Source organism: Herpailurus yagouaroundi, unplaced genomic scaffold (genome assembly GCF_014898765.1).
Source record: "Herpailurus yagouaroundi ecotype Mexico unplaced genomic scaffold, PumYag 140, whole genome shotgun sequence".
NCBI classification, from domain to species: domain Eukaryota; kingdom Metazoa; phylum Chordata; class Mammalia; order Carnivora; family Felidae; genus Herpailurus; species Herpailurus yagouaroundi.
The window spans coordinates 20,708,702-20,732,942 of NW_024412395.1; the positions used below are offsets into that span (position 1 = coordinate 20,708,702).

Consider the following 24,241-nt stretch of genomic DNA (forward strand, 5'->3'; position numbering starts at 1 on the left):
AACTGAGGGTTGATGGGGGGTGGGAGGGAGGGGAGGGTGAGGGATGGTTATTGAGGAGGGCACCTTTTGGGATGAGCACTGGGTGTTGTATGGAAACCAATTTGACAATAAATTTCATATATTGGGGGAAAAAAAGAAGTAAGTAATCCAGGTCTAATGGGGTTTTTGCCCACCTAACTGAGAAGGGGAATACCCATTTCCTGGAGAAGAACATCATCTCCATGATAAAATGTGCCTTGAATGAATGTAAAGTATAAATGTGAATGGGATATGATAAGGTTAATGAAGGATTGATTGATTGATTGATTGATTTAGCTAGAGGCAGCATAAATGAGTAAACTAAATATTAGGACAGAAGATTCTAGATTGATACTTCCACTAACTATCTGTTGGTCTTGGATAAGTCACATATCCACTTTGGTCCTTGATTTGCTCATTTTTATAAACAGGACATTGTATAAGATATCATTAAGAATCTCTTCCATTCCAAGATTCCAAGAAGGAGCATATGTTTGAAAGGAAGAGATTTTCTAAGTAGGCTAGTATTTTCTTTAGGATCTGGCTCTTTGAGACATAAAATTCCTTAGACCATGAGTGTCAACTCAGGAAAAAAAATGAGAAGTCTCTTCTCTAAAAATGTAGCAACATATATATATGTGTATATATATATATGTATATATATATATATACACATGTGTATATATACATGCATATATATGTATATATATACATATACATATGATCATTACAAATATAAAATTAAGAAAATAATTCTAGATGAAAGGTGTCTTATATAATTAATTGACAATCAATATTAAGTCAAGAGGACAAAATTGGTTACTTCTACTACTAGAAGATGTGGTCTTATCTTTTGTCTCAGGACAAGTAATATGTCAGAGAGTATAAATGGTGGTGTTGTGAGTGTGTGTCCTGTTTGGATTCTGTTGAGTTAGATTGGAAGCAAGATGATTTTGGGTAGGTAGTGCTGGTCTTCAGGTGAGGTACTTCCAGATTCTCTGTAATCTCCCATGGAGAGAGCTCCTGGAGACTCCCTGAATTTTGTGCTATGTTCACTACTTTAAGGGTTTTGAGCTACCAAAGGTCTGAAAATTTTCTGAACAACCCCTACTATTCTTTCAGTGTTCCCCTCCTCCCAAATAATAGTCATAACAAACATGTCTTACCTTTAGGCTTCATTTAGGTTGAACCACACAGTGTTTGTTAGAGCACCTGAATTAACAAAATGTAAATACCAAAAAAAAATTTAATGATTGCTGCATGTAACCACATCTCTTTTTATGTAGTAAAAAAATCTATATTATTTTGAAAAATCTATATGATTTTGAAAATAGGTAATAACCCTTTAAGAGTCAATGTTTAGTTGAATTTAGGAACCTATGAATACATCCATGCTGCTTTTTAAAAAAAAAATTTTGTTTAAGTTTATTTATATTTGAGAGAGACAGAGACAGCATGAGTGGGAGAGGGTCAGAGAGAGAGGAGACAGAGAATCCCAAGCAGGCTCTATGCTGCCAGTGTAGAGCCCGACTCAGGGTTCAAGCCCATGAAACTGCGAGATCACATCCTGAGCTGAAACCAAGAGTCAGATGCTTAACTGACGGAGCCACCCAGAAGCTCCATCCATGCTGCTTTTAATATAAAATCAACTAACTGCATTTTTAAATTGAATAATTATTCAGTGCTTTCTCTCTCAAATTAAGACTTCGTAGAAGACAGTTATAATGTTTTAAAACATAAATCACTGTCTTTTGATCTCATAGCCTATGTTGCTGTGATGATGTATGGAAATGTAAAAAAATACATAAAAATATATAAAATTTTGATGTAAAAATGTATAAAAAATGCAACTTAAAATTTTTTTTAATGTTTTATTTATTATTGAGAGAGACGGAGAGAAAGCAGGGGAGGGGCAGTGACAGGGAGAACAGAATCTGAAGCAGGCTCCAGGCTCTGAGCTGTCAGCACAGAGCCCAGTGCGGGGCTGGAACTCACAAACCGTGAGATCATGACCTGAGCCAAAGTCGGATGCTTAACTGACTGAGCCACCCAGGCACCCCCCAAAAATGCAACTTCTTAAGGCAGTTTTTAATAATATGATTAGTATTTAAGCAAAAAATATATAAATAAATACAATTATGCAACATATCGGCTATTTAAAATTGTCTGTATTCTCTGAATGCATCAGAAAATAGCATACCTTATTGGTTAATAGAATTATCTCTCGCTTATTGCAATGAAAATATCAGCATATAGACTCCAACTTCAAGAAAAACACAGGTATTTAGAAGCACTGTAGTCAAATTAAAAAGATAGACTCTAGCCTGGAGCCATGGAAATGTGTGATGAATCCAATAGGTTTGGATTTAGAGCCTTGAGCTGGAAGAGTCTAATATGGTGTTGAAGAGGGCAAACCAGAATCACACTGGCTGGGTTCAAGTCCTGCCTCTGCGGGTATACTGATTACTGAAGCTTGAGACTATTTATTTATTTTTTAATTTTTTAAACATTATTATTTATTTTTGTGAGATAGAGCGTGAGCAGAGGAGGAGCAGAGAGAGATGGAGACACAGAATCTGAAGCCGGCTCCAGGCTCCAGTCTGTCAGCACAGAGCCCAACGAGGGGCTCAAACCCACAGAGGATGAGATCATGACCTGAGCCGAAATCGGACTCTCAACCAGCTTCCCCACCCAGGCGTCCCCAAAACTTGAGCATACTTTTACACATTCATTTGTCTCACCGGTAACTGAAGATGCTAGTAGTACTGACTTCAACACAACCTTTTGCTAATTAAATCAGAATACATTTGTAAATTGGTCAGCACTCAGTTTAAGTTCAGTATGTGTTCTACTCCATTCATTCCCAGTGGGGGATGATACCTCCCCCAAGGGGACAAAAATTGGTTCATGGAATGTAAAAAAAATCTTACACTTTTTATATATAAAGCATATACATATACACAGTATATTTGTGGTGTGAAAATGCCATGGGGGAGGGAAGAGCCTTTAGGGAAAATGTGTTTACAAAAGGTTCCTTAGGAAGGATAGAATGTAACAAACGTGAGAAGCATTGGCTAGTCCTTCTATTTTACAGAAGCTCACATGCTAAGAAATTTACCCGATCCACATAGCAGTAGATTCTCAGTGTAATGGTTTTTTAAAAATAATCATATTTGCCAATTGGTTTTTTTTTAATGGTACTCCATAAATTATTTAGAGTACTGATTCCCCAACCTGCTAATTAAAAACATTTTTGAAGATATAAATTTTTACTGTACTCTCTGCTACCCCTTTACCAATTTTGACCCAGTGTTTCTGAGTTGGGACTGTGTTAGGCTCTGTTGGGTTAGGCAGGTTGAAAGCTACTAATTTACAATGTTGGCCTTGACCTAATGAAGAGCTAGCTATGTAGTATAGGACTTGTGATGCTTAAATAGGCCTGGGAGGAAGGAGCTTTCATCCAGCTTTGCAATGCAGAGGTTTTGGTTTGAAAGTTTTGTTTTGCTTCAAAAATGTATAATGCAGTTCCTCACACAAAAGAATGAACTGTTCTGCCTTTTAAAAATTATTATGCGGTGTCTCATTCGTATCACTACTTAGGGACCTGGTGAATCCCACGAGCCTTCCTTTGAAGTTGAATTAACTTGTTCAGTCTAAAATGATTTGCAAATATAAAGTAGCATATGCTAACAAGGATATCAGGTACAGTGAGGCCTTCAGTATCCCTTCCTTTAAAAACAGGACAGTGTGCATATTTATTTTAGAGACAAAGAGTTCGTCTCCTGGCCCTCTAAAATAAGTACCACATATTTTCCCTTCTTTTTCTTTTCTTTTCTTTTCTTTTCTTTTCTTTTCTTTTCTTTTCTTTTCTTTTCTTTTCTTCTCTCTCTCTCTTTTTTTAAGAGCTTTAAGAGCTCTTGGAGCTTTGGAGTTTGTGATATTGTTTTTAGAGATTTGTGTTGCCTCAGAGAATATGGATTTCCCCTTCTGGTTACCATTATTATAAGTTTCCATTCAGTTACATCCAGGTTGAAATACCCACCTTCTAAACCCACACAGACAAAGGTCCACCTTGCTTGCTTCTGGGGAACTAATTGAGCATCTTGTGACAGTTCTGAAGTCTGGGAGACTCAGCTCTGCTTTCTGCTGTCTCCTTCTCACCCTCCTTACCAGATCTTCCTGCTCCCTTTTCTTCCTCTGAGACTTCTGTAGCTCAACTATGTTTTTTTTTTTCTTTTATTTCTCAAAACATCCTCTTCTGACCAGGTTTTTGCCCAGTGGACTTAGGGCACCCTGCTGTCACCTCTGCCCTTTCTCAGTTGCTGGGTTGGATATGGTGATAAAGAGAGAGGACTGTGCTAGGGATACTGTGTGTACCCAGTGGAAGGTGAGCTGGGCACACATTTGCTACTCTTCACTGGTTTCACTCTTCAGCTGCCTTAATGGTTTCTTTGGGCATCGTTTCTCTTTAAGAAATCTTGTGAACTCATTGTAATTCCTTAGGGATGGCCCTAAACCTAAGTTTTAGAATGAAAATAGTCATAGTCTAATTTCATCCCCTCCCTCAAATCTTTACCTTTCAGAATCACATGAGAAATACCTACCTAACTCCTCATCTTCCTTTAACAACACTTTCCTTTCTTGAGGTTTGGTCTTTACTATTGACATTTTTAAATTATGTTGTTTTTTTTTTCTATTTTATCTCACTTCAGAAATTTTGGGAAGTGGACAGAATATTCATCTGTTTATTTTCCTGATCAATTATTACTGTTACAGCAGGGGTTTTTCTATCATAATTTTTATTACAAATACAAAATCATAGTATAGTGTAGTATTAGAGAATAGGGGCTTTTAAGAACCCTGGACCTGTGTTGGTCACTTATTAGCTTTGTCATTTTGGACAAATAATTTATCCTCAGCTATGTCATCTACAGAATGGAAATGATAATGATACTTACTTCCAATGATCATGATGAATGAATGAGAAGTTGCATGTAAGTCTGTTGCACAGCGCCTACAACCAAGTAGGTTACCAGTGTGTATTAGGCTATTATTACTAACCTTAATCAGTAAAATAGGCATTTATGGTCATTCCTGGGAACACTTTTCTTATTCAGCTCTTCCCATTGGTTCTATGGGAAGATGAACTCCAGGTTTCAAATCTGTGAGTATGAGGAGGACTTTTGCATGAAAACCCTTTTAAAAGCTGTATTTTCCCCATGTTGCATACTTATGCCACTGACATCCTGCAAAATTCTTCCTCTTAACTGCCTCTCTGCCTTTTCACTTTTTCTCCTTGCCTGACCACTTCTCCACCTTTCATTGATCTCCTTTATATCCTCTCTCATCAATAATGGTATTTTTAACTTCGTACGCTGTGAAAGATGCCATTTAGGTCAGCTTTTGCTCCTTCCACTCTTTCTATACCTTACTTTTAGGTGCGAGCTAAAAGGCTGAAAAACAATTAGAAAGAAATTCTCAGAAGAGGAATAGAGAGAATATATGATAATAGAAATATATGAATATCAGGCCAAAGGCTGCTATATTATGTAATTATTTGATATTGATTCTGATTACTTTCCGAAATTGTACAGCTACCTCATTTATTTTGCGTTCATTTGTATTCTGAATCTTGTTTTCCATCTTCACCTATAGTGTTTTTACTCTGTAGCATTAAGGAAATCACTAAGCATTTTCTGAGTGGCTTTATGAAATGAATGAAATTTGGAAAACTCTCTGATATGTGGTCACATTTCATGTAATTATTTCTAATTGCTGGAATTATTTTTAGATATTAAATTCACAGCACATACACATGCATCTTCCTGCCAAATTGTATTGCACAGAAGTTTGCCAAGAGAGTCACAATATGGCTAAAATTAAGCTTTATTAGGTATAATAGGATGAGATGTGATTTAATTCTTTAAGCTGCCTATAAGTGCTAGAAGACAGATTGCTTTTATTCCATCCACTAAGTTAAAAGAATGATCCATTATTTTGCAAATCCCAGTGGCAAAAGGCAATTGAAATAATACATGAAGCTTCTTGAAGGAAAATAGCTTTCTGGTTAAAATTGTAATATTATTTATCTTTCCCCTTCAACCATTTGACTCCTTCAGTCTGTAGAAGAGGCCTATTTATTTTAGCAGTAAGGTGGATTGAATTTCTGCCAAGTCAGTATACTCCCTAAATGAATATGTCAGAGGCAATATTGTTTCTCAAAAATCATTTAGAAAGCAGCATTTTTACATAAGTAGGCTCTTTCATTAGTTTTGAATTAAATCTTAGCAATTGCTGTTTCTATTATGGTTGTTCTTGGAGAGCCCATGGAATGAGGGGATTCTGAGCTTTAAGTGAAAATTCCCTTTGGGGTTTACAGTGCCTGCATTTGATTTGGAAAATTGAAATGAATATGACTTTTTTGTCTAGCTTCTTCCTGAAGGCTTATGTCATTCTAGAAATCAAGTATCTTACGTAAAATCAACTGTAGATAGAATAAATTGTTTGCAGGAGGACTTTGCTATCCCTAAGATAAAAAGCAGCAAAACAGTCCAGGTTTCAAGAGTTCCCAGGAAGTAGCAAGCATCACCTCTAGTTTCTTTTCCTCTCCACCTCCTTGAAAATAGTAGGAAAAAAAAAAAAAAAACAGTATCTTGTGACTAATTCCTTGACCATCTTTAAGACACTTCTTTCTGTGAAGAAAGAAAGGTGAGCTCCATTATGCCATGGCAGAATTACCTCAAACACCTTCTGAATTTTCAAAGACTGACTTTATTTTTCATCCATTAATAGATATATTAAAAAAACAAGAAAATGCCACTGGAGCCTGTGATAGCTCTTTTTACTTTAAGCAAATATAACTCATTTTTGCAAATTAAAGGGTACTAGGTTATTAGTTTTAATTAATTGAATATTATTTTGCAATTTCAGTTCAGTCTCTTCTTGAGGAATTAAGAGGTGTTGATATTTAGATCTTACAAAATGGTCATCAGTAGGGGTGGGGGATAATATACTCGTATTGAATCTTTGCCAACTTATTTCTGTGCTAATTCAAATTAGTTCAGATTAGAGCTTGATTTAGTTTCAAAAAATAAAATGTGAAGGTACCCATTTTTCTTTACAATGGCAGTCATATGCTAATGTCACAACAGGCATTTTTCTTCTTAATTACAAATTGTTTTGATTGAATTTGTATGCTCATCTGAAATCACCTTGTCATTTAGAAAATCATGAACTTTGTACATTTCCAGAATTAAGAACAGTTCTGTGTGTGTTTATTTTTAAAAATTAAACATATCAGCTACCCAGCTTATTTTCCCTCTTATTAATTAGCATTCTGTTCATGGAACAATTCATTATTTAAGACAACTTTGCAATCATTAGTAGCAGACTTTCAAATTTCTCTTAGTCAGGTCAATTTAGTAATTTCTTATTGCAAAGGAAAAATGCCAGGTTAGGCACCAAAATATTCAAAGTATTAATGACTGTTGCATATGTACAATCACTTATAATATTGTAATAGCACTTGGAAAGCTACCACTATGTAGCAATCTCAATTTCTGAGTTGAAAATTATTTTGGCTCTTTAATACTTTGTGACCATGTGAAGTCTTTATAGGGACTAACTTTGCTGCCTACAAAACCTAAATAGACTGTAAGACCTTGGGTAATTGCTTATCTAGTCAGGCAGTTGGTCAACACAGGAATGAATGGCAGAAGGCATCAAGGTGACATGGTCTAAAAGGCATCTGGTACAAGAGAGACAAGTACAGACCTGCACTGATTAGAGGAGGGATTCATTGCATCTGAGAAGACAGAATTGGTAAAGAGAAGTAAAGTTGTTTCAGTCAGTATATCCAGAGAAAGGATTTCACATGGGTGGAAATACCACAATTCTTGCTACAGACATCATGGCTGGAGTTTGGCCAAGTAAAGTGCATAAACCATCCAAATTCAGGTGGCCCATCTTACTTTCACATCCTACCCACCTCCCAAGATTATTTTATTACAGTGTGAATAGCCACAAATAAAAGAAGTAAACAATATTTTGAAGTGGACCAAAGTTTGGTCTCACTACCTCTTGCTTGGTGGGGGAGGAATGGACAAGGATTTGGAGGAGTTTAAAAATAGTGATGAAGTAAAAAAAAAAAATAGTGATGAAGTAGGAGAAGATTTTGGATTTTATTTAAAAGGTTATAGTGAGCCTGCAGACTTCATGGAAATCTTGGATCTGTTGTGTCACTGACTGCCTCCATTGTAGTCACTGTGATTCATAAACAAAATATCCTTAGTACAAGCAACCTTGTGTGTCCTGTCTGATGGCTCCATTCCATGGAAGGAAATCCAACAGGGACAGGTAGAGGTGAGTCAACCACCTGAGACAAGGCTCAAGTTCTGCTCTGCCTGAATTTGCTAACTACCTAATGTCTTTGGTAAAGACTACTTAATGTCTCAGTTTTTTGGTAAAATTGATGAATTAAACTAAATTAGCTCTAAAGCTTTCTTCTAGGTCTAAATAGTCAATAGGTGTAGAAATATTCTCTGTTTGCTGTTCTTAGGGAGAAAACTACCTAAGTGGTCTGAAACTGGTAAGTGCTTTGTGACTTGCTTATGATTTATTTCCAGAACAAATGTTGCCCAGAGGGTCTGAGATACAGATAGGTTGGCCCAAGTACATTGATTCAATGCTCAGATGAAGCATCTTAGACATGTTGCCTGGGACTGGGATAATTTATCTGTATGGATTAAGATCTACTGTCTGTCAAAACAGTAGGTGCTAAAAAGGCACGAGTGTTCTGACAAATGGCCTCATTTCCACCCCTGGGCCTCATAATTTTGTCACTTAATAGTCTCCAGGGAACCCCACTCCCTCCAGCTCCTCTCTTGCATACTATGTCCCTCCCTGCTTCCAAATCTTAGGCATACCCTTATCGCTAATATCCAGCAGTCAACTGATTGACAGTTAAGTATTTATCAAAGGGGACCTGGGGTGACTTAACCCCATACCTCCCAAACATTCTTAAAGCTCTCCAAAAACATGTAAGATAAACATAATGATCTATAAAAACAATGTCTTTGACATAGGACAAATTCCCAGTCTCTTTCCAGTTGTACTGCCAATATGAAAGCTTACTTATTACACAGACATTCAGGAGCTTCTAATGATATTAGTGAAGGTCTCCTCTGGGTGTAGGTGCTGCAGTGGTAGATTGATTAGTTTCAGCTGCAGGGCTCAACCTCAAAAAAGTTGTAGCAGCACATGCCTCCTGGGTCTTGGAGCTAAGAAGTTGGGGTATCTTCTAAGCATTGATCACCAGACACCTAAAGTCTGTCTCGTGTTGTAGTAAGACAAAGGAAAAGAGAAGTAGCAGTAATAGCTTTCTAGTCTTGTTGTTGGGTCTCATGGATTCATGTATGATTAGTATTAACTCACACAGAAATATGAGTTCCATGGGGACAGAGACCTTGTCTGTTTTACTCACTATTCTGGTTTCAGCACCTAATACAGTGTTGACACATCGTAGGTACTTATGAGTGTACGTTGAATATCCTATGATGAGGCCACATAGTGCAGTGATTAAGAGCACAGACTCTGGAGCCAGGCTGCCTGAGATCCCCATCTCAGCTCTGCAACTGACTAAGATTGTGGGCAAGTGAGTAAACATTTCTGTGTTGCAGATTCTTCATTAAAAAAAAAATAATGTTTATTTATTTTTGAGAGAGAGACAGAGTGTGAGTCGGGGAGAGGCAGAGAGGGAGACACAAAATCCAAAGCAGGCTCCAGGCTCTGAGCTGCCAGCACAGAGCCCAAAGTGAGGCTCGAATCCATGAACCATGAGATCATGACCTGAGCCAAAGTTGGATGCTTAACCGACTGAGTCACCCAGGCGCCCCTGGATTCTCCATTTTTAAACTTGAAATAGTAATAATATATATCTCAAAGTTATGCAGGTTAAATGAATTGATGTTTGTAACCAGTGCCTGGCATGCACTGTAAATGTGTGTTAAATAACTAGATTAATTAGTTTACAGCCCCACTTCCTTTACCATCACTACTTAGGTTTTTTTGGGGGGGGAGAGTAACATTTGAGTTTGTGAGAACATATGATAACAAGCACAGGCCCAGACCCAAAGGCATTTCTGTCTTAAGACCTCTGGGTGTGCAGCTTTCCATTCCTGCAACGCTCTGAAGCATCACTTTCCATCAATTTTGCTAATGTGCTACTTGACTTACCCTTCTTGATTGAGAGCTCCTTGAAAGCAGACACCATCCAAGAGGGTATGATTTAAAGTGGGTACTGATGGTTTTAGAATGAATGCATGATGTAGTCAGTGAATGGCAATCTTGTGTGTTTTCTCTTGCTCACCCCTGGGAAAGGAATCACAGACCCCTTACCCAACTTAAAGGGGTGGTGGTGGTGGTGGTGGTGGTGGTGGTGGTGGTTGGCCTTCGTTTCTCTCTCTTTCTCTCTCTTTTTCATTTTATTGAAGTATATTGAGATTCTTCTTTATCCACAATGCACCAGTGTCATAGGTACGTTCTATTCCTGGTCACTCTAACCTTCCATCTCACTGTCATTCTGGCCAACCGAATTTCTGTTTGATCACCACCTCTGCTCAGCCTTCCCAGTAACATAGCGATTGACCCCAGTTTTGTTCTCTCTTCCTATCCTCACCTCCTCCACATGGCTTGTGATCTTTGACATTTACATTGGCCATGTTGCTTTGCCCTTGTCTTTTATTTTAAGTCAGGTCACATCCTTTTGGTAAAATATACAAGACTTAGTCAGAAACAAAGCATTCTTATTTTTGTTCACGAACTTGTTTTTCCTGTTCACCTTCATAAGCACCTGAAGCTGCCCCACTGTTCATTGGAAACACATCTTTCCCCATGGGAACTTCTAGAAAACACACAACTTCTAGAAAACACTATTTTACATTTTGCTGTTGTTTTCATTTATGTTCAAGTTTCTGCTGGTCCAAGATGTGATTTCTTGCTGTCTTTACCACATTGAATTCACATCCATGTAAAGAGTGAAAGAAGCAAAGTAGATAGTGTGATTTACCACCCAGTCCTGTCACACCCGTCTTTGTCTTTGAAGCACTTTTAATCTGCTTAACTGGAGGACATGACATATGGGAAATATTTAGACAGTAGTACAAGTCATTTCATAAGATAAAACTGTCTGAACTTAAACCATTTGTTCACAAACTCTGAATTGCTCCAAAACCACCTTAGTGTGAGATCACTCTGTCCAAGGCTTGTTATGCATTTGGCTATTCTTTTATTGTGTCATTTGTATCCTAACTACTATCAGGAGCTCATCTTTTTCATTTTCTGTGTATTTTCATGGTGCCCAGAATGGATCTGCATGGAAAAGTCACTTGGTGAATGCCACTCATGGCCAGATGGTCACTGCATCCTGAAGTGACCCAGTTCTGGGCACACTCTGGGTGCAGGTGCACAAAGAAGGGCTGGAAGCCTCCTGGTTTGGCATCTACCCATGGCTTCTCAGACATTCTTTGTGCTTCTGGATAGCCTCACTAATGAAACTGACTTTGAGGGGCTAATTCTGCAGCCACAGATCCTGATTTTTCTTCTTTCCGAAGAACCATTTTTCTGCTATGTCTTTGAGAGCTCCACCCCTCAGGGGAGTAGATTAGTTATGCTAAACATGCCACCTCAGAGGTTTGATTTTGATTTTTTTGCAGAAACTCAGTCATTTCTATAGTGGAGATAGACTCATCTTGAAACTTCACAAAGCCATTTAATTTGTTTAAATCATAACTCTAGATAATTTGTATCTATATTTCCAGTCCTCTCTTGAATTCCCAGGGAATACTCTGTGAAGCAGGAAACTCAGTGAATGCCCTTTGTGCTATATATATCTTTTTACCTTTTTTCACCCAAATTGCTAATGGCAAAGAGCTAAGCAACAAGTATGGGAGAGTGTTTATGTTTTGTTTCTATATACTATTGAACCATGTGGGCAAGGTAGGCACACAAATAAAGACATTAGTAATTATAGAATGTGGGTGCCCAGGTGACTCAGTCGGATAGGTGCCTGACTCTTGATATCAGCTCAGGTCATGACTTCATGGTTTGTGAGTTCAAGCCCATCATCAGACTGCACTGACCATGCAGAGTCTGCTTGGGATTCTCTCTCTCCTTCTTTCTCTGCCCCTCCCCTGCTCTCTCTCTCTCTCTCTCTCTCTCTCTCTCTCTCTCTCAAAGTAAATAGATGAACTTAAGATAATAATAATAATTTTAGAATGTGACACAGTTCATTATTTTTTTTCTGTTTTTTAGTCTCTAGACCTGTGAAAAAGACATTATGTCTGGGACCTGCCCCTCCAGCCTCTCAGCTCTGCAATATCCCCTGCTCTACCAACTGTATAGTATCTTCCTGGTCTGCCTGGGGCCTGTGCATCCATGAAAACTGCCACGATCCTCAGGGGAGAAAAGGTGAGTGTCTTGTTTGTGTGTGCTTCATTTACTTCCTTTGTACACACAATTCATTTACTTCCAATGTACACACAATTATTCTGGTAGCTAAGTAGCCGATTAAGCCTGCTTAAGACAATATTTGTTTGTAAAATGCAGATAACTAGCTCAAGCCTGACAGCATTCAGTTATTAGGGAGGCCGTTGGGGAGATTTCTATGGAGCAAGAATCTGACCTTTATTGACCTTCCGGTTAGGCTCCTAGCTGTGAAATGACTATCACTCAAATAGGATCTAACAATGTTTTGTATGTGTAATGGTTATACTGAAGAAATTAGACATGATTTCTGTAACCACATCAGGAAACAACTGTTGTGCATATCTATTTATTTTCAGATTTCCACATGCTGACTTTGATGTTCTATTTCAGATTTTCACGAGGGGCATTTATGCATGTTGTTTGCTTTTTGATGTCCTTGGGCTTAAAGTGAAATCTTCAAACTTTATGGGTGTATTTAATTTTGTAGGTCTCTGTAGTCTTGTTTCCTTTACTTTGCTGTTATATACACATCTTCATCTTCCAAAGTTCATTTTTAGTGATGCCTTGACTTTTCTTTCATTAACCCTTCAGTTTGTATTGATATTATAGCCCCTAAATAGCAATAAAAAGGAAATACTTCTTTTTCTGAGAAAAAAAAAATGAGCTCCCAAAATTTAAGTTGTGTTTGCTAAGCACTAATCCTAGCTGTCATATAAAGAAAGAATACATGGCCAAGTGCTTGATGCTATAAACTTGGTACTCTCAGCTTAATTCTGTGTCCATTTGAAAACCCAATTTCAGAGGGCACCTGGGTGGCTCAGTTGGTTGAGCATCTGACTTTGGCTCAGGTCATGATCTGACGTGAGTTAACGTCAGTTAACTCATTAACCGTGAGTTTGAGCCCTGCATCAGGCTCACTGCTGTCAGCACAGAGCCCCCTTCAGATCCTCTCTTCCCCTCTCTCTGCCCATCCTGTGATCATGCTCTGTCTCTCAAAAATAAGTGAACATAAAAAAAAGAAAACCCACACTTCATCAATTCCCAGATTTCTCACATGCATCCACGTGCATGTCCAAGTTCACACACCTGTGCCTCTGGGCTTTTCTCTCTCTCTCTCTTTTTCAATGTTTGTTTATTTATTTATTCTTTCCAGACTTCAGGTTTCTAGATGTAATTATGTCACAAAATTGGTGTGTACATTTTATGTGGAGGAATTTTTTCCCTCCAAAACATTGTAATAAAACAGTATAGTGCATTATAAAGGATGGGATCTTATTTTTATGATCAATTAATTTTGTCTAGCTTCATTGAAATACAATTGACATATAATATTGTGTAATTTTAAGGTATACACCATACTGATTTGATATAAATGTATATAGCAAAACGATTGCCACAATAAGGTTAGTTAGTATATCCATCACCTCACATAGTTACCTTTATCCTGTGGGAAGAACTTTTAAGATCTACTGTCTGTACTGACATGTTCATTGCAGTGTTATCCACAATAATAAAGTAAAAGTAAAGACCAAGCGACTACTAATGCATAAATGGATAAAGGAAATGTGATACACACACACACACACACACACACACACACACACACACACATATATGAGTGAGTATATAGGAATATTATTTAGCCATAAAAAGAAGGAAATCCTGCCATTGTGACAACATGGAAGAAAGTTTAGGAGATTATACAAAGTGTTACAAGTCATACAGAAAAAAGACAAATCTTGTGTGATCTCACTTATAAGTAGATTCTTAAAAAACCCTGAAATTATAGTAACAGAGAGTAAAATGGTGGTTGCCAGGGTCTGGCTGGTGGAGAAGATGGGGAGATGTTGATCAAAGGGTCCAAACTTCGAATTATAAGGTTAGTAAGTTCTGAGGATCCAATGTACAGCATTATGAGTATAATCAAAAATATTGTATTCAGTTTAAAGTTGCTAAGAGAGTAAATCTTTAAAATTCTTACCATGAAAAAGAAAAAAAATAATTTTGATTTTAGATAGTAGGTAAAGTAGAAAAACATGTCTTCCTTAATGCTTCTGGGAAGAGTCATGAATCTCATTGGCTGCTTTGTGTCATATGCTAACCCTGACCCAGTCATTCTAATTGGCCAAGTCCCAGGCATGTGACCACCACCGGAGGAAAAAGGCTCACCAAGCCTCACAGACTGAGAGTATGGGAAGGGTGGCTCCCTCAAAGAAATATGAGGTGCTGATGCTACAAGAAGGTAGAAATAATGCTGAGGTTAAACTAAATAGATATTTATTAAGTGCTTTGTCCCCTTTGTTCTGAGCCAGAGAATTTGTACAGTGATTCAGAGAATGCTCTCTTCCTCATTCTGTATTGCAATTTTTGTTACGCAAGCCAAATTTTCACAAGACCCTTTATGAAAGTGCTCTTTCAACTTTTCTTTCAATCTTCCTTTTCCACATAACCCTGACTGGTCAAGGAACTCAGCTGGGAGACTCACAACATTTGGACCATTCCACGTGTCCCTTTGGCTCAAGATGCTTTAATGCCAGAGCTTTTCTTCATTAGTCCCTATTCCTCTCTTGTATGAGTCAACTCTTGCAACTGCACCCTGGTCCTTAATTCATTAGACATCACCTGTTGCGAGTTAAATTGTGCCCTTCATAAAACAAACAAACAAAAAAACACCTTCATTCCTAACACCTTGTATATGTGAATGTGACCTTATTTGGAAATAAGGTCTAATGGCTGATGTCCTTATACCATGAGGGAAATTTTGACACAGTGATACACAGGGGAAAATTTCATGTGAAGGCAGACATTAGAGTGATGCCTCTATAAGCCAAGGAATGCCAAGGATTGCCATCAACTACCAGAAGCTAGGGAGAAGTATGGGAACAGTATTTCCCTAGAACATTCAGAGGGAGCATGGCTCTACTGACACTTTAATTTAGGGCTTCTAGCCTCCAGGAATGTGAGACAAAAAATTCTGTTGTTTTACATCACCCAGTGTGGTGCTTTGTCATGACAGCCCTAGGTTACTCTTATACTGCCCAACTTTGCATCAGCGTTTGAGCTCAGCAAGGATATAATACTTCATAATATTTCAAAACTAAAGTATAGAGAAGTTAACCAATTTGTTCTATCCCACAGTGATTTAATAATGTCCAAGCTAGCACTGAGAACCTGGGTTCCTGTCTCCCTAGTCCAGTGTTCCTTCAAACCTTGGGCTTCCTTAGTGCTTCCCTCTGTGGCCTAAGGAAGTTTGGATTAAGGCACAAGTCCAACACTGAGCTTAGCAGAGAAGCTCTCTGCCTACATGCACCACATTGGCCAGTGGGACCCATTAGTCTTGAGAGCCAATCATTGAGCCAGTATAGAAGATAAGGCACAGGGCGTGGGATTAGCTCTAGTGTATCACCTTTGAAGGGAGAGGGAAAGTAGATTGCAGCTCTGTGAGACAGGAAAGGTGTGCCAAGAACAGCTTGGGAGCAGCAGGTAACTGGAATGTGTATTTTTTTACTCAAACAATAAACTTGTCAAGAGAGGCTCAGCCTTTGGAGCTGAAGGAAAGGGTGGAGGCAGTACAACATCTCACCTGAAGGTAATAGTGTCACTGCAGCCACTTGCAGAGTGCAGGGTCATGTTGGGATTGATGAGAACCAGTCTCTGTTTTATAGGGCACATACTTAGGCTAAATGACCTGCCCTAGACACTAAATAATCACAGACAGGAGAGCATGTACACAGCAATGATTGTTATTCACGTCTGGGAAGTTTGCTATTTTATAAGTGCTTCCTAGAGCAGAGACAATTTTGATTTTTAAGGTCTTGTTAAAATCTGCCGGGACCACCTGCCTCTAATCCCTCCTGGGAAAAATAAAGAATGGAGTTTTCCCTCTAGCGAAATGATTCTGTGCCTACAAAGGGACCGAGCATGTTATGATGATCTTCTTGTTAATTCTGCTGACTTGTGAACCTGAGGTCTTGGATCTTCTCGATCTCAGCCTGTCCCACGGTCCTACCATGGGGTCTCCCGGAGACGCTGACTGGCACAAACTAAATGTAGTTCAGAATTCCACAGAGGCTGGAATACACAAGCTAATGCATTAAACATCACAAAATTCTGGGGTGTAAACTGGACTGTTTAGCTTCACATTTGAATTCCCTACCCTAAAGAAATGCAGTGAACCTAGTAGCAGAAGTCTAAGATATACATACATTCTTAGATATTTTATATTCTTATATATATGGGAGGTGGAAGATTTGAGTGAAATATCAAACAACAGCAAGAAAATGAATGTGTAAAGTTGGAGATAATTACTTTTTTCTCTTTGCTAGTCTTTTCCCCACTCACTGTGTTATTGCTTTGGTATGTTCCTTTTGTTCGCATTAAAAAAAAGAAAGTAGGAAAGAATGGGAAACCAGTTAACGTATTACCTAATAGAAGAAATTAGTTACTCTAGAAATGATCTTAACATGGCTGTTATTCTAAGGCAGGCACCCTTCAGTCAGGAATCCTGTAAGGTTTGTGGCTGTCAGCCATCTGAAATACATTAGAAAATCAGCCTCGTACCCAGCCTTCACACTTTCCACCAGGTCTGTGATAGGCAGACGAGGGGAACAGTACTCAGCAGGTTGGTACTTGTCAAGTGAAGCTAGGACACCTTTCAGAGGAATTTAAATTGGATCAGGTTTTAACATTCATTGCTTTATCTTTGATATACTCCCAGGGAGTTATAATTAGAGGCATATGAAAGAGAAATAACCTGAAAAAATTGCTGATGGGTGAACTCTACACGTAGGTATATGTTTAAAAAATTCTTTTTGATACAGTGACATACACTTATATGACATCCTTGTCCCTTTCAGACATATTCCAGAAAGACAGATACCCTTGACCACAGAAGTTGTTTTTTCTTTAATTTTTATATTTTGAGAGAGAGAGAGAGAGAGAGAGAGAGAGAGAGAGAATGAGTGGGGGAGGGGCAGAGAGAGAGGGAGACACAGAATCCAAAGCAGGCTCCAGGCTCTGAGCTGTCAGCACAGAGCCCGATAAGGGGCTCGAACTCACAGACTGTGAGATCATGACCTGAGCTAAAGTCAAACGTCTAACTAACTGAACCACCCAGGCTCCCCGTACAGAAGTTTTAAAAAACAATTTGATGGAGGTTTCCCAATACAGAGTCATATTAGGTAACTGCTTATATGATAGGACTTCAGGGATTCCTTCACCAGCCACCCCCCCATATGGTATTACCCTCAGTCATACACCTAAAGTTCTAAAATCCCCATAGGAAAAGACATTTTGAAACTGAGAAGCCATGCCTGTCTTTACAAAGACAGTCTTTTATGCTCTGAAACAAATCAATTTAGATAACACAGCAAAAGCAGGAGAATACTGCATGTTTTAGATCTTTGTATAACAACGTGGGAAAATTTCCATTTTCCATCCTTGCCTGCTAGATAGATCCACTCTTAATGAGAAGTCTATAAAATCATTTTGCTTTGTTACAGAAAATATGTATGCTAATAGTTTTTTTTCTTTTCCCTTTTTTCCCCATATCTATGTGTGTTAGGAGAGGGGCCTGTGCCTACTTCTCCTTTTAAGTGTTGAGAGCTCTTATGCACATGATCACCCTATCATTACTTTTTCATATTTTCTGAATTCAGAGAAGGGTGGAAAGTAATATTGATAGACTAAAATGCTACTCTTGCAGGAATGGTGGTTGATTTCTAAAGAGTTGGAATCAAGGATTCAGTGTGCTCAGGTTCTTTGGATCAAGGTTGTTACCCCATGTAAAAGGTTCCCAGAGAGGAGGAGCAAATGGGATGCTTGAGATAGAATAAGTTTCTGTCATCCTTGGCCAACCAGCAGGCTACTGCTTCAGGCCTGTCCCAGTGGAGTCAGTGGGGAGACAGGGTGTTGACCATGGACAGCTCCATTTTTGGATCACTAACCCATGAGGATGTACAATCCTCAGACCTGAATTTACCTCCTGAGTCTCCTTTCATTTTTCCATGGCTTCATTTAAAAAACTTTGACCCATATTCTGCCATCTGTGCTTCTTCCCTTTTCTCTTCCCAACCCACAATTCACTCTTTTCTAATTCAGTAGAATATATACTATGCCAGTAGACTATATACTAAACTTTGGGTTCATAAAAGAAAAAAAAAAAAAAACCTTGCAAATACCAATTTCCTTAAAGGTGAATTGACTCTGTGGTCAGGAAGTGATTATTAAAACTCCTTGCTACTTAGTACCTAAAATATCACTATCCAATCTGCATACCTCCATTTTAAGGAAATGACCCATAGGCCCTGCAGATTCATTATATGAGGTGGGGCTAGAACACATCATACATAAGAGCTGATTTAAATTCTTTCTTATGAAGAGGTAATGACTCAAAATTCCTTGGCTGAATTTCATACATATCCATTTAATCAATAATGTGCTTTGGGAGCAGTGATAAAGTATCATTAATCTTAGTTTTCACATGCATAAAATGAGAATAGTAACTTATAAAATAGTTTAAAAGATTTATTAATTTGGGGTAATGTAAGTAAAGTGGCTGGCACCATCTTGGGATAGGGTAGATGTTTAATTAATGCACGTACCTTTTCCCCTTGTTGGACTATATGCTCTGTGAAGAATAGATTTATGTTTTCTGTTCCTTCTGTGGCTTCCCACAGTACATTACAGTGATCTACATATGGCAGTTAATGTTTACTGAATGATGCTATCTGATTAATATGGAATTCAGCAAGTGAAGGTAAGTGGTTGGCTGGCCCCAGCCGCTGTGGAGTTAGCAGTTGTGTATCTTTCAGAACAGAAGCACCCAGGGGAAGCATGATGTCTATTGCAGACATGAACACCAATGTGTGATTCAAGTTAAGCACTAACAGGAGACTGCAAAGTTTTTGTTCTAATGCTGAGCTTCTGCTATGATTTGATTCTAGTTAGAGTCAGGACAAGGGCAGTGCAGATGAAAGACTAGAAGAATTTATTGACTGAGGAGATGTAATCTATAGATTTATGGTGAGATGGATGCAACTTGATTTGTAGAGGAAAATTTTACATACCCCTTAATGGCACTAAGCTCTAGGTTAAAGGATATCCAGAATCCTCAGGAAAGACTGCTAAGTTTCTGACGCAGTAGTGAAACCTTGTAAATCATAGAGACCTATGCTATGTCCTGCTCAAAGATACCGACTAAATTAGAGCAAACATAAGAGGATAAGTAAGCAGTATATGAACATTATTTGTAATAGTAGGGGTCATTTGGGGTTCCTGAGTAGTTCAGTCAGTTAAACATCTGACTCTTGATTTTAACTCAGGTCATGATCTCACGGTTTGTGAGTTCGAGCCCTGCACCGGGCTCTGTGCTGGTGGTGCAGAACCTGCATGGGATTCTCTCTCTTTCCTTCCCTCTACCCCTCCCCTGCTTGCTTTCTCTCACTCTCTATCTCACTAAAAATAAATACGTAAATAAAAGTTTTTTGAAAAATAAAAAAAAAGGATTTGAGTTCATCCAAGTTGTGTGGCAGTGAGAACTTGGAGTTCATTATCGTTGGATGAGCATCAAGTGTAGTTGAGAACCTTGTATGTTTCCTATGTCTCTTCTGAAGGTGGCCCAGTAAGGGACCTAAACCCTTCTGCATATTTTATGTTGGCTAATTAATGACATAGAATTGTAGGTACGAAGTATGGCAGAAGCCATCTTTTGTTTTAATTGTCCCTGACCTTAATATTTTCAATGCCATGATCATGAATGTGGTCTCTGATTGGCTGAATGATGCCTTCTCCTATGTGGCTGATCATCAAAGTAAGAATCAAAGACTCTCTTTTAAAAAGAACTCTTTCGGGGCGCCTGGGTGGCGCAGTTGGTTAAGCGTCTGACTTCAGCCAGGTCACGATCTCGCTGTCCGTGGGTTCGAGCCCCACGTCAGGCTCTGGGCTGATGGCTCAGAGCCTGGAGCCTGTTTCCGATTCTGTGTCTCCCTCTCTCTCTGCCCCTCCCCCGTTCATGCTCTGTCTCTCTCTGTCCCAAAAATAAATAAACGTTGAAAAAAAATAAAAAAAAATAAAAAAAAAATAAAAAGAGCTCTTTCCTCTCTCTCTCAAAATAAACACATAGACTTAAAGTTGAACCTGTGTGGCTCATTTGGTTAAATCTGACTCTTAGTTTTGGCCCAACTCATGATCTCACAGTTCATGGGATCGAGCTCTACATTGGGCTCTGCACTGACAGCACTAAGCCTGCTGGGATTCTCTCTCTATCTCTCTCTGGCCCTCCCCAGCTTGCATGTGCTCGCTCTCTCTCTCTCTCTCTTTCTCTCTCAAAATAAATAAATAAACTTAAAAAAATAAATAAAAGGACTTCATAGGTTAGCCCTAGGCCAAGAAAACCCAAAAATAGCATTTGAGGTGGTTTATCTAAAATACTTTCCCAGCCCTGTAATATTCTAAGGAAGTGTGGCTCCCTTTTATGGCCTAAAACCATGTGTCCATTAGTTCACACCTCCTTGGTTGTGCAATTTTACAGGAGTGAATCTTTTGCCCACTACACCTTGAGCTTTGTAACCTTTCATTTCATTACTATTGATGGGAAAATAGGCATGGCTTTGGAAAATATGGGAGAGAGGTATACCTGGCTTTGTGATCTCTCATGGTCCCTAATTTGTTCTTCTTCTTGACTCTTGTGGGAATAGTAGTAGGGTATCTAACTCTCAGGCTGGGCATTCAGTGTTCTCAAGCTCTCTATTTTCCTATCAAAGTCTGTCTGTCTGCTGTTTCTCTCTTTTAACTCACCCAAAGGAATAAGTGAATAATTCCTTAAAATGTTATCACCCAATAAGATTGGTTTCATTAAAAAGAAAGAATTAAAAGAATTAAATTGGTTAACAGAATTTGATGTGTTAGAGAATGGAAGTTAAAATATGAGGTCCATGGAAAGCAGGCATAGCCTTTAGAAGCGACATGGTAGGGCACCTTAGTGTCTCGGTTGAGCATCCAACTTCGGCTCAGGTCATGATCTCACTGTTCATGAGTTCAAGCCCTGCATTGGGCTCTGTGCTGACAGCTCAGAGCCTGGATCCTGCTTTGGATTTTCTGTCTCCCTCTGTCTCTGCCCCTCCCCCACTTGCATTTTCTCTCTTTCCCCCCAAAATAAATAAAAATATTTTTTAAAAATTAAGAAAAAATTTCAGAAGTGACATGTAATAAAGGCCAGAGATTAAAAACTCATAGACTAGGGGCGCGCAGTCGGTTAAGCGTCCGACATCAGCCAGGTCACGATCTCGCGGTCCGTGAGTTCGAGCCCCGCGTCGGGCTCTGGGCTGATGGCTGGAAGCCTGGAGCCTGTTTCCGATTCTGTGTCTCCCTCTCTCTCTGCCCCTCCCCCGTTCATGCTCTGTCTCTCTCTGTCCCAAAAATAAATAAAAAACGTTGAAAAAAAATTAAAAACAAACAAAAAAACAAAAAAAACTCATAGACTAGAGTTGTATCTAGTTCTCAGTCACTTTTTTTTCTTTAATTTTAGGACACTTTGTTTTTTAAAAATGATAAATTAGTTAAAAATGGATAGATTTCATATAAAAACAAAACACAACTTGGATTTCTGTCTCCTTAGATAAATTCCACATTCCCTCATGGCAGCAGCCAATGGAAACAGGATTATGGCCACCTGTTACAGAACAAGCATGCATCTTCCATTTCACCACACAACTCAGGACTCCTTACAGTTGTACAATTGACTCATTTCCCTCAGTTTGTACCTGTTTGACTCTTGCAACACTGAGTTTATGACTCTGTAAGCTTATAGAGTTGAAGGCCCATATATATCCTTATTACAGGTGATGTTGGGCTGTAGTCCCACAATACATTTTTTTTTTAAACTGAATAATAGTCCAGGGACCCATGTCTAGCCAAGGTGAGGAATGCAGTCCAAAGAGATGCTGTGTTTACAGGGAAGGCTGACCTGGAATGTAATGTCAAGGAAGGGATACAGGGAAATCTCTGGGCATAAAGCTGTGAATGTCTTAGTTACCAGGGATATGCCAAAATGTAGATGTATTTCAACTTAATGTGGAATAAGCAAAATGTCAAAAACAACATAAAAAATAAAATGTGGATTTATCTATGTTAGGCTATTTCTGTGAGTCTTCATTTATTTCTATTGGTTTATTGATGCCATTGGACCAGTGCTACTTGCTACTCCATTTGATTGTGTGTTTGTGTATGGCCTCTCCAAGATTGTTAAGTCTTGGAAGACAGAGTCTCTGCTCTAGTTCTTTTCCATTTTCCCTTTCTTTTTGTATCCCCCTACCCCATTTCCCATAAAAGAAAACACCTTGAAATCATACACCTTTTAGGACTATAGAGATTCAAATAAAAGTTTTATCTCTTTTCTAGTTGCTGCTGGTGTTTTGTTTTGTTTTGTTTTGTTTTGTTTTGTTTGTTTTGATGGATAAAGTTGAATCCTGTGAAACTTTTTTTTCTTTTCTTCTCAGGATTTAGAATGAGGCAGCGCCATGTCCTCTTGGAATCCACAGGGCCTGCGGGCCACTGCCCTCATTTGGTGGAGTCTGTTCCTTGTGAGGATCCAATGTGTTACCGATGGCTGATGTCTGAAGGCGTCTGTATCCCCGATCATGGAAAATGTGGCCGAGGCCATCGCATCCTGAAGGCTGTGTGCCAGAATGACCGAGGTATGAGGCAAAGACATATGTGTTGTTAAGTGAGAGCTGCCCTATTACTATTACACGTCACTGCTCTCAAACAGGTCGTTTTCCCAAGGGAGGGAAACAGCTTTCCTATCCTTCAATACTTATGTTGAAGCCACGTGCTAAATTGCTGCAAAGTAAGCAGTCTTGAGTTAATGTGAGGCCACATAGTCCAAAAGAAAAGTATATGATTATGCCTCAGTGCAACACAGTGAAGCTAGAGATTTCTGTGCAGTTCTTAATTTATCAAGACAAATAGAATACAGAATTTCTCTGGGTAGTTTTCAACTTGTCAATACCAAACAAGTTTTATTTGCCTTTTTTGAGGTCGATATGTAACATGCTTTTATATATTATTAACAAATACTACCTTGTAAAGATTCCAGGGCTACAATTCTCTCCAAGTTAAGGGAAAAAAATACTAAGCTATATCTTTTCATTTATGGAACATTTAACTACACTCAGTTCTAGACATGATACTGACATTTCTAAAGAACCGTTTTAAAATCCAAATTGTCAAGATTTGCAAAACTGTTGACAGTGGTGTCTTTGCTTCATTGTCAAGCTTGTAGTACAATGGTTGTTTGAAATGAAGGGTGATTTAGAAAACATGTAAGTCACATGGAAATGAGGGAAGTGACATTTGTAAACCTTTATCCTACAGTTAAAAAAAATCAGTCTCTTGGAAGAATATTGGTATGTTTATTAATCCCATTTATAATGCTCTTGATGGGTGGAGGGAAACGTTTTGACTTATGGAGTGAAGTAATCCATAGAATAGAAGGAAATTACAAAGTGGACTCAGAGTGGCTATTCACATCCACACAGGGTTGACATTCAGCAATGGTTTCCTTGTTTCCCTCCTTCTTGTCTCCCCCTGCAGCCCTCTTTCTCTCCCTCTCTTCCTGCCCTTACCTCTCTCACTTTCTTCTTTCTTTCCTTCTCTAATCTTCCTTTCCTCCTGCTTTTGATCTGTTTTCTTTCTCTTTCTTTCTTTCTTTCTTTCTTTCTTTCTTTCTTTCTTTCTTTCT

The 24,241-nt window shown here is 38.6% G+C and overlaps 1 protein-coding gene across 2 annotated transcripts in view; it reads left to right on the plus strand.

Annotated features, from left to right (window-relative positions):
* The window catches only part of THSD7B (thrombospondin type 1 domain containing 7B), a 1,621,840-nt gene that overhangs the window by 1,132,567 nt on the left and 465,032 nt on the right, over positions 1-24,241 (plus strand). For both annotated transcript variants that reach the window (XM_040474954.1, XM_040474955.1), the window contains 2 exons: positions 12,328-12,483; positions 22,998-23,195. In XM_040474954.1, the coding sequence (XP_040330888.1) occupies positions 12,328-12,483; positions 22,998-23,195 (354 nt within the window). The remainder of the gene's footprint in view (positions 1-12,327; positions 12,484-22,997; positions 23,196-24,241) is intronic.